Below are 10,383 nucleotides of genomic sequence, written 5' to 3'. Positions count from 1 at the left end.
CCCCCTGCACCCCCAGTGCCCGATTTCTTGCCCTTTGCGGTGCAGACAGACACCGGCCCTGCCAGGCTTTCCCCTTCCCCGAGGGCCACGGAGGTGCCCAGGCGAGAGGCAGGGGCTGCTGGTGAGGAGGGAGAGGACCCGGCAAGTGGGCTGTGTCACACGGAGGAGCCCTTCCTCTGCCCGCGAGCCCTTGGCTCCCTCTTCCCCTGTGAGGGTTTGGAGCTGGAGTCCCCTGCGCTTGATGCAGGCCAGGACACAGACCTGCTGGCACCGTCGCCTGCAGGGGAGTTACTCGATGAACCCCTCCAAGACACCTCCGCTGTGCTGGAGGGACCGGCCGCTTCGGAGAATGGCGTGGGGGACCTGGAGGAGGGCGTGGCCACCAGCTCGGATGCTGGCCTGTTTCCCACCTCTGCTTCTGCGCCGTGCTCCTGCCCTGACATCCAGATCGACCCGGCAGTTGAGAAGGAAGAGGAAAGCCCAACTGTCCCCAAGAAGTCCTCCTCGCAGAGGCCCTCCAGCTTGGGAAAAGATCTAGGGACAGCAGAGGGCCCGCCACAAAGCCCCCCAGACCCTGGGCAGACTCTGCCCCTGCTCTCATCCTCCCCAACAGCTTCCATCAGCGCCTTCAGCTTTGAGCCTCTCAGCAGCCCTGACGGGCCGGTCGTCATCCAGAACCTGCGGATAACTGGGACTATCACTGCCCGAGAGCACAGCGGGACTGGCTTCCACCCCTACACCCTGTACACCATCAAGGTAAAGAGTCATCCGGCGGTCACCCCTTTTCAGAGATCCCTGTCCTGGCAGGGGAGCATGGGCTGGTGTTTGGAGATGTGTGTTGATCACAATGAATTTTGTCTGGCGGTGGGGGAATAGCGGGCACAGTGGCTTTTCCGGTGGCCGTTCAGGTGTGGGTTAGGGGTTCCCACTCTTGGCCAAGGATCGCATGGGGCTGGTTGAGTCTCTTGTATTCTGTTTTCACCAATTCCTTCATCGCGAGAGGTTCGCCTGCTGTGCAGCTGCTGTTCTTCAGGGAAGGGTCAACCTCAGGAATTGCTGGATGGGACCTCCGTGGGGTCTGGGGATTGTGGGGCCGCCAGGGACCACAGCACATCAGGATTGTTTTGGGGTCTGGAAGGGGTATTGACTGTTGCCTTCCTCCTCAGTATGAGACAGCCTTGGAGAGCGAGAGCACAGGCAGCCTTCAGCAAATGGCTTACCACACCGTGAACCGCCGTTACCGGGAGTTCCTCAACCTCCAGACCAGGCTGGAGGAGAAACCAGAGCTCCGCAAGTTCCTGAAAAGTCAGTGCCTGCATTAGCTTTCTGAGAAAATCCTTCTCTCTCTCTCGCCCACGCTCCACTGCTCTGAGGGTATCTTGCCCTGCCTGTGCAGCTCTGGATGCTGGGCTTTTTCTGATGCCCATGTCCTTGTTCTGTGCCGAGATGGCTAGAGGAGAAGTTTATTTCCTTTGGCAGCAAATTCCAGTGTTTCAAAGCATCCTTGTTACCGTTCAGATCACACCACTGGGCTTTTGTGGTTTTGCACCTTGGCAGTGAATAGGAACACTGGTATCTGCAAGAGTCTTGTTTGCATATAAGAAAGTAGAGTAATATGTGTTGAACATAAGCTCTTTTTAAAAAGAAAACAATGCTTCTTCTAATGCTACGTACGTATAAAACTTCATTGAATTTAGCATGTTCCTACATCATTTGGTTTTGACAGGTCTGGCGTTTTGACTGCAAAACTGTTTTGCCAAGAATTTTTGGGCTCTTTGAGTGATCTAGAGTCCTTGTGCTGAACTGGTGTTCTTGCTTCTTTTAACTTTAAAGGCACAGATAATGCGAAATCCAGCAGATCGCAAGTTCTGTATGGATTTAAGGTCTGATTCAGCTACCCTGGTTTGCGGGGCGTATTATCTTGGAGTGATACCAGGCAGTGTGTAGTGGTAGTCTTAAGCGTGAGAGCGTTAAGATTTTAATACAACTGTTGCAGTTTTCTCAAGCTCGCTCGTGGGTTTGTTTCCCTTGTAGATATCAAAGGCCCAAAGAAACTGTTCCCTGATCTCCCATTTGGAAATATGGACAGCGATAAAGTGGAAGCCAGAAAAAGTCTGTTAGAACCTTTCTTGAAGGTGAGATACTTGCTCATGTGCCCCTGTGAGCTAGAAAGCAGTGTTTGGGACAGCTCTGTACTGACAGCGGAGCACATCAGATCTATTCTGCCTGCGCTTTACCTGATCAAGCTGGGAAGTTGACTCAAAAAAGACCTAAAGCTACATCTTCCCTTGCAGCAATTGTGTGCGGTCCCTGAGATTGCAAACAGTGAGGAGGTTCAGGAGTTCCTCGCCCTGAACACCGACGCCAGGATCGCGTTCGTCAAGAAGCCCTTCGTTGTCTCCAGGATAGACAAGGTAGACAAGTGGGAAACCCATTATCTGAACCACTTACAGCTGCACCTAGACATGCCTCTTGGGCTTCGATATCTACTTATATAGCTGCTGCGGTAGTAGCCAGTAAACTCAAACGCTTTTGGTGTAGCTGGGCTCAGCTTGCCTAGAAAACCATAAAGCTAGGAAGAGTCAGAGCCCATCCGAAAGAGGCTGAGGGTTATCACAGCAAATAGAGAGAGCGCAAGTCTGAAAACTCTAATTTATATTCAAGGAAGAGGAATGTATGCAATAATGGGTGGCACTGCTGGCTTTTGCAGATTGTTGTCAATGCTATTGTGGACACCTTGAAGACGGCATTCCCCAGGTCAGAGCCCCAGAGCCCCACGGAGGATCTTAGCGAGTCTGAAGTGGATGGGAAATCTCAGACAGACGGGAAGAAGGCGAACAAGTAAGGGCTTCTTCAGCTTCCCCTGTGCTTTATGCAGAACATGGATTTCGTACATAAACTGACTCTGCTCCGGGGAAATACTGACTTGGTGCTTTACCTGTTGTGGATAATACATTGCTGTTGTACTGTAGCTGAATTCCTTTCTCTCTCACATACTGAGCAAGGGTATTTGAGTTTCTGTTTGGATAAAGGAGTTTCTAAGAATGCTTAGGTTTTCACAGAAGATGGGTTTCCTCCTGAGGGAGCTGTGAGGTGGTGGCATTTGCCGGCAAAGATGTTAATGCTCCTGGAGAATTGCTTTTTAACCTTGAACACGTGCATGACCCATATATGTGGTGAGTCACTGCAAAATACAACTATAACTTGTCTACCTGCAGGTTTACTCCTTCTCCCATGTGTTTAACACAGTGGCATGCCACCTTGCCCAGCAAACATTTGAATATTTATTTAGGTGTAGTGTTTAAGGTCATTAAACGTGCGTTGCTCGCCAAGCGTTTATTTGGTGTTGCTGGCAGTGACGAGCCCCATTGTGCTCATTAGTGATTCTTCCCTCGCAGAAGAAGGGCAGGTTTCTGCACAAGTATGACTTTTTTTTTTCCAGAAAAGAGATGTTTTGCTAGAAAAAGCTGCTTTGGACAAAAAGACAAACCAAAAAAGTACAAGTTCTGAAGAATGTTGGCTGAAAAGGGCATTCCTTAAAGATAAACAGGCTATTTTACAATTTGTCCCACAATCGCAAATGCCCTTTCACATCCTCCTTTGTGTGTGTGTTTATAATCGGATTTCACAATCCGGCTGAGTATGTTTCATGTCAGAGGATTTTCTGAACACTTTCTGCGTCTGCTCTACTGCTTACACCTTGCTGAACAGAAATGCCTACATCTGCTAGTGAGTTTATATGTAACGTACCTGCCAAAGAAGGTGTATGTATGTGGTGGATGTTGGAAAGCCTTGGCTAGGCCCCTGTGTAGCTGTGGAAAAATGCTTTAATGCTTTTGGTGCGTGGTTTTACTGCCACCTCTTAGTTATCCTGGGAGCAGATGCTTTTTTTTGAACCATTTTAGGTCTAATCAGGCTTCTTAGCTTGGATGTGGCACTGGACAAAGATAGCTGGTCCTGGTTCTTTGCTGGGATCGGGAAACTCATTACTCGCAGGAGAAAACCCTGACAGTGCCGTGTCTCTTCTCTTCAGGTCCAGGCTGCGGTTCTCATCCAGTAAAATTACTCCAGTGCTGAGTGCGAGTGAAGCACATGACAGGATCATGTACTCTGTCAGGGAGGGCAGCGCTGTAAGTTCAGATCCCTCTTGCAATCCTTTCATAATCCTAATCATTGCCCTGTTTGAGTGCTTGCTTGGAATAACCCATGTGCACGAGCATTGTGGCTGCTGCAGCCTTGTTCCCACGTGCCACATCTTTCCAGAAGGGCGATAAGCAGCCTTAGTTCTGCTGCTGGCTACAGAAAGGTGCAAACCAGGTGGTGGGAGGCTGGCTGGGCAGTGGAGATCTCATTTATCCTTTCAACTCTGACTGCGTGCAGCTCGCCGCTGTGGTACTAATACACCGGTGCTTTTGTAGGTCTCTGGCACCCTGTCGCTGGCTGCTATGGAGTCCTTCATCCAGAAGCAGGAGAAGCTGCTGGAAGCGGTCCGCAGCAAAGCTCCCGAAGACGAGGGAGGCAGAGAAGCTAAGGAAAGCTCCATGCAGGAAGATATGGACAGGCTGGGCACATCGGAGCGGGAGGCACGTCCGGACACAGACTCTGGTGAGCTCAGCCTCTCTGTTAGTCCTTTAGCATATCTCCTGTGGTACTGCAACAGCTCCAACACCTGTGGGCTCAGCTGGCAAGGTCTTCAGTATGAAGATCTGGTTTCCTGCCTGTTGCACCTTGATTAAAGGGAAAGCGAACTGAGTTTTTCCAGTCTTGTTGGGTGACTGCTCTGGTCTTTATTGCTAGTGGAAGCAAATTGAGTCTCGGCTCAGTTCTGTCACTGTGGATCTTCACCTTGGTGTACTCAGTACAGTTATTGCAGAAATAAGTTTCTTAAGGACACACTACTTAAACTGCCAATGTTATAAAAGCTCTTAGAAACTGAAAAATGGCCAAATTAGGGTTTCTTGGTAGGCTCAAGTTAGCCTTCATATGTCCATGCACTGTAAAAGGACCTTTTGAGGTTCAGTTGAGTTTGGATAGATTTGGTGGGAATAGCAAATATGTAATCCCCGTTCAAGGAATGATGTTCCCTTTCTGATTTTAGATCCCCCCCTCTGAAGCACAGGGGTGCTACAGCCTCTGGGAGCGGTTACAAGATTATCCTGAACGCGAGCAAGAATATGTTCTCTAATCTTTTTCTTGGAATAGCTGAGCTGTATCAGCTGGAACTTTCCAAAAATTTCACTCCAGTGGTTCAGCTTTGGCAAGCTCTGACAGAAAGCACGTGCTTCTGACAGGATGGGTCTGGTATCCTGAAACCTAGCCTGTGCTACCAGCTTTGCCTATAATCTTTGAACACACGCCCGCCGTTGTTTTGGGGCTGCTGGGGAGCAGGACTGGAATTGGAGGCCAGTGCTCCGCAGAGAGCACAAGAGATAGCGGCAGGCCAAGTTAGCTGAACTCTTAAGGAAATTTAATGTGAATTATGTCAAATGTCTGCAGGTCTGTGATGCTTCAGAGCCGAGACAGGGCAGGCTGGTCTGGCAGGGTAAGGGGAATGAACGTCTAGGGAGCGGCTGGCTAAAAAGGCAACCAGTGTCCGTATCGGCTCACTGAATGACTTCTCGGAAGAGGTTGGCCAGCAGCTCTCTGAGGAAGGGCACTTGGATGCTACAGGAATAAACAGAGCTTGCTGATGGTGCTCTTTGTTTGGGGTTACAGTGAAGCTAAACAGCCTGCTCCGCTTTTTGCACCAGGAAGTCAAGTCTCAAAGGGCAAAGCAAGCGAGGAGTAACTTGGGCATGGCCCAGAGCAAGAGATGCTAAATGCACTCCTGCCCTGTCATTTCCAAGTGAAATGACCTGGAGTTAATTAGTGTAGCCCGTATGCAGCAAGGAGAGGAAGAGGAGGGAAGGAGAGGTGCTGGAGTCCAGAATCTTTCCCCTTTATCTCCAGCAGTAAATGATGTTTGAACAGTCTCGTTGGCTCTCTGTAGACAGAGCGATTGAAAGATCAGGTGTCGGGGAAGGTCAGAGTAGGGGAAGCTGCTGTACAGGAGCTCACTCTGCCAACAGAGCTGATGCGGTAGCCTCAGGTTGGGACGCTGGCCTAGGAGTCGTTGTCTCGGGCAGGTTTGTGGTACATTAATAAGCTTGTTCAGCATAACACCTATGATACTTTGGGGCCAAGCAACATGAAGGTAATTGTCTAGCAAGTAGAATGTGTTTACGCTGTAGGCTTTGACATCCTCCTGAGGATCAGAGAGAGGTTTTGCTGTTCCGGATCTGTGTCACCAGGGATATGTGGGGTTTTGTTTTAACTGATGCATCTGGTTTATCCAGATGTGGTTCATCTGTCTTCTTACTGAGACTTGGACTTGCCACACGATGGCAGCCTGCAGACACCGACCGGAGTGTTCTGCCTGGAAAACGTTGGAAGAGGGGAAAATTTTGGTGAAGAGGAGGAAAATAGTCCTCAGCAATGTACCGTTCTCCTGGCTACAGTCACTGCCTTCTTTTTCACCTGTTTTGGGCACGCTGCTGTCCCCGTGCCTGCATTGGGGTTTGATAATCCCTCAGCTGAGCTGAGAAGGAACTGAGCGCTCGGAGCAGCCACATTCCGGTCTGGTGCACCCCTTGGTAGGGAGGTTGGGACTACTTGGATGAAAATGGAAAAGAGAGTGATTGGGGCAGGAGCCTGGGAGGCAGGTTCCCCAGGCTAGCTGTGCCGTAGCAGGTCATCTGTGTGTGGCACAAGGTGCTAGGCTGGGGAGAAGAGCATCAAGCAGGCTGATGGGGAAAAGAGTGAGTTTCGGATGATGCTTTCCACTGGGTTTGCTTAGGGGCTGAGTTGCCGCCTTTATCTGACCCTTCTGTTCCTCCTGGCAGACTCTGAGACAGCTTTGGCTGACCTGGCTCTGGACGTGCTTCGTCTACTGCTGATGGATCACTGGAGCTGGCTGTGCACGGAGAACATCCAGAAGGTCTTCCACCTGTTCTTTGGGACCCTCGTTCAAAGGTAAGGCCTCAGTGACCAACCTCACAGCTCTGTGGGGTGGCATTGCCTTTGGAGTTACAGTCTAAAATAGAGCTCTTGCCTGAATGCAGAAAAATGCGTTCCGTCGCGTCAGACTACAAGGTTCTGTAAAGATGTCACACATGTATAGTAAACACCTCGGAGATTTGCGCTAGGAGCTGTTTTCCCCATGAACAGCAGTGTAACTCTAGCAGGTGACCTCCTGTCCTTTAACAACAGGGGAAAGGAAGGATCCTTTCCCGATTTCTGAAGGATCAGCCTGGAGAAGAGAAGGCTCCAGGAAGACCTTAGAGCAGCCTTCCAGTACCTAAAGGGGCCGACAAGAAAGCTGGGGAGGGACTTGTTGCAAGGGCAGGGAGTGATAGGACAAGGGACAACGGCTTTAAACTGGAAGAGGGAAGATTTAGATGAAATATTGAGAAGAAAGTCTTCTCGGTGAAGGTGGTGAGGCGGTGGCAGAAGTTGCCCAGAGAAGCTGTGGCTGCCCCATCCCTGGCAGTGTTCAAGGCCAGGTTGGATGGGGCTTGGAGCAACCTGGTCTGGTGGAAGGTGTCCCTGCCCATGGCAGGGGGGATGGAACTTTGAGGTCGCTTTCAACCCAAACCATTCTATGATCCGGCCCTGGGAATGGGAGGCTTCTTGCCTCATGAAAGGGCAAGAGTGCCCAGTTCCTTGGCTGTCCAGGGAGAGAGTGGTCTCTGCTGGCCTCCTGGTCTCTTGCTGCCCACGGGTTCAGCTTGTTCTTTCTAGAACAGGAGAATAAACAGGCACAGGGAACAGTGACCTGTCAAGTAATAGCCTGCAGTGCGGCCTCCCAGGGCCCTTGCTCTCACCGGTGCACCTCCCTCTCATCTGCGGTGGGCCAGTAGTGCCTGTGCCTTGGGCAGTGACCCACAGATGTATTAGGGAAAGGCTTCCTTTCCAGCTGGTATGTACTTGCCAAGCTTTTCTGGGGCCAGTGCCTCTGTGTGGTAAGGCAGTAGGCCAAGACACACAAACAGAGAGCATTTCTGTTTTCTTGTGGAGGTCGGTGACTATCACTCGCTAAGGTTATGGTCCTTCAGAGTAAAAGGAAAGCCTTCCTGGAAGGACTTTGGCTAGAGGGAGTCTCGGAGCAGTGCTTTTCCCGCTCCTGCGCCCTTTCTTCTCTCACAGGCATTCCAGGCCAGTGTCAGAATGTGCAGGGCAGCACATGATAACCGAGCCGGTAATTTAAGCTGCCCTCAGCAGAGGTTGCTGAAGCGCTTTGAGGTCAGGGGCTGCTGGCCATCACTCCCGAGTCTGTTTCCTTGGGTGGGAGGAGGTGGGTGTTGCTCCTATTTCTCCAAAATGGGCTCTCGTCTCTTGGGGAATGAGCTGGAACCCAATCCTGGTGTGTAAGCACAGAAGTATGAGAGCTTGAATAGGCACGTCATCACCTCCTAATAAGTTGTGTCGCAGTCACTCGGGGAGCCTGCGGCACCGATACATGGCATTGGTATTTTCCACTAGAGAAGCAGTCGTACACACAGCACGTGCATGGCTCAGGAAGGAGAAGGAGCTCCAAAAGTTGTGCTAGAGGAGCAGCGTGAGGGTGAATGTGTTTGTAGGCGCTCCACTTCAATGGATCTGGGTGAACACACGTGTGCTGCAGGCAAACCTTTGGTGATGCAGGAGGTGATGTTGAGAAGTCCCGTGACTCCTGGGTGTGGTGATCAGGACAGGGTGCAAATACAACCTTTTGAACTAACCCGGTGTCCCTGGGACTGTACGTGTCCATGCCGAAATCCGTGTGTTGACGCTGGCTTTGCTCTTGTTCTGGAACAGTCAGGAGTCTGGTGTGAAGGGAACAGGGCAAGAATTACAGTGTGAACTGACCTGTTGCTGGGAGGATGGTGTCGCTCATAGATTATTATTTTTTTTTTCTCCTGGTGTTGCTCATTTTCCTCCCCTGTTTTTGCTGCTGTCGTCACCACCCCAACCCAGAAGGCCATGCTTAGGACAGCGCTTTGGTTTCCTGAAAAGGAGTGTTAGGGCAGAGGTTCTCCTATCTTGAATCAAGGATGGCAGGTTTTTAGTGATTCTGGAAGTCCATGTGGAGGGCTGGGGCTCAGCAGGATACTGCAGTGGGCACGAGAACTGCCCTCGGAGCAGTCAGGATCTGCCTGTCGTGAAAGCTGTGATCCGATACAAGAGCAAGAGTTCAGACAATGCCTGAGATGGACGTTCAAGATGAAGCACGTGGTTACCTCCACAATGGAACAGAATTGGGAATGGGGAGGCTCCGTGCTGGCTTGCCATTGCACCCTGTCCCTGAGCCATGCAGAAGGGTGGCTGAGACTCCTTGTACTCCTGGCTAGCCCAGGTAGCCACTGCTCTCCTGAGCGGATCAAGAAGACTCTAGCTCAGAGCTTCTGCCAGCGGCCTGGATTTGGTGGCATTTCTCTCCCATTAAAGTATTTGCAACTTGATCACTGCTCAGCCAGACCTAGTGCAGCCCTGGCACTGGCATTCTGGCTGGCACTGCGTCTGGGTACCCTTTACAGGTGGAGAAAATACCAGAAGCTGTTCTGGGAGCATGTGCTATTCAAGGCATCGTTGCTCCCGCCTCTAAGAACAGGCGGACAAACACGGGGCAGCAGATGGGCACGCATCTCATCTCTGACCGTTGTTGGTCACAAAGTGTGAGAAGGTATCATCCCTTCAAGAGATGAGGCCCTTCGCTGTTCCTGTCAGTAGCTGGATTAGGTGATGGGTGGTGGAAATGAGGTGTCCTGGCAGTGTTTTGGGTGTTAGGAAGGGGGTTGCTGCTGGATACTCCTCTACCAGCTCGTATTTGGTGAGTAGTGTGCTGCTCCTGCAGCCTTCTTGCAGCTGCCTTCTTGGGCATTGCTGCCGCTCTGCAGCGAGCGTACCTCATGTCAGAGTGGAAGAATCAACAGAAAAAATTCAAGAAAAAGATCCAGCTTCTCTGGAGAGCGAGTCCCCTTCTCCTTTGGGGACTTTCTCCTGCCGCATCCCCTGCGGTGACATCAAGCGATTGCTGTGACCACACTGTTGCTGATTATGGGACCTCCCTGCCCTGTTCCAATCACCGTTCTCTGCATGGAGGATCCCACCCCGCTCCTCTTTCCCCTCTTCTCTGTAGCTGAAATAGCTGGAGCCAGGCGCTATGCATCTCCCCTGACTATCAATTTAATGGCAACCGGGGAGAGGAAGGCTGTATGACCGAAAAAGGTATTGTTAAGTAAAAAGGAGGCCACTGTGTGTGCAAGCCCACATCCCTGTGTTGCTCATCCCATTATGTAACGGGGAGTGATCCTTTTTCGGAGCTGAAAGGGAGGGGAGGCGGGTGGAGGGGAGGCGGAGGGGCCG

The 10,383-nt window shown here is 51.2% G+C and overlaps 1 protein-coding gene across 1 annotated transcript in view; it reads left to right on the top strand.

Moving 5' to 3' along the window:
- Positions 1-45: 45 nt before the first annotated feature.
- The window catches only part of SNX19 (sorting nexin 19), a gene marked incomplete at its 5' end in the record, with an annotated part of 22,506 nt that continues 12,168 nt past the window's right edge, over positions 46-10,383 (top strand). Inside the window, 8 exons of the mRNA XM_009696393.1 lie at positions 46-756; positions 1,167-1,305; positions 2,035-2,135; positions 2,295-2,414; positions 2,711-2,841; positions 4,034-4,130; positions 4,419-4,587; positions 6,882-7,011. Of these exons, the coding sequence (XP_009694695.1) occupies positions 46-756; positions 1,167-1,305; positions 2,035-2,135; positions 2,295-2,414; positions 2,711-2,841; positions 4,034-4,130; positions 4,419-4,587; positions 6,882-7,011 (1,598 nt within the window). The remainder of the gene's footprint in view (positions 757-1,166; positions 1,306-2,034; positions 2,136-2,294; positions 2,415-2,710; positions 2,842-4,033; positions 4,131-4,418; positions 4,588-6,881; positions 7,012-10,383) is intronic.

The sequence above is a fragment of the Cariama cristata genome, unplaced genomic scaffold, assembly GCF_000690535.1.
Source record: "Cariama cristata isolate BGI_N322 unplaced genomic scaffold, ASM69053v1 scaffold5383, whole genome shotgun sequence".
NCBI lineage: Eukaryota > Metazoa > Chordata > Aves > Cariamiformes > Cariamidae > Cariama > Cariama cristata.
The sequence above is the reverse complement of the archived record's forward strand: the minus strand, read 5'-3'. Positions and strand labels throughout refer to the sequence as shown.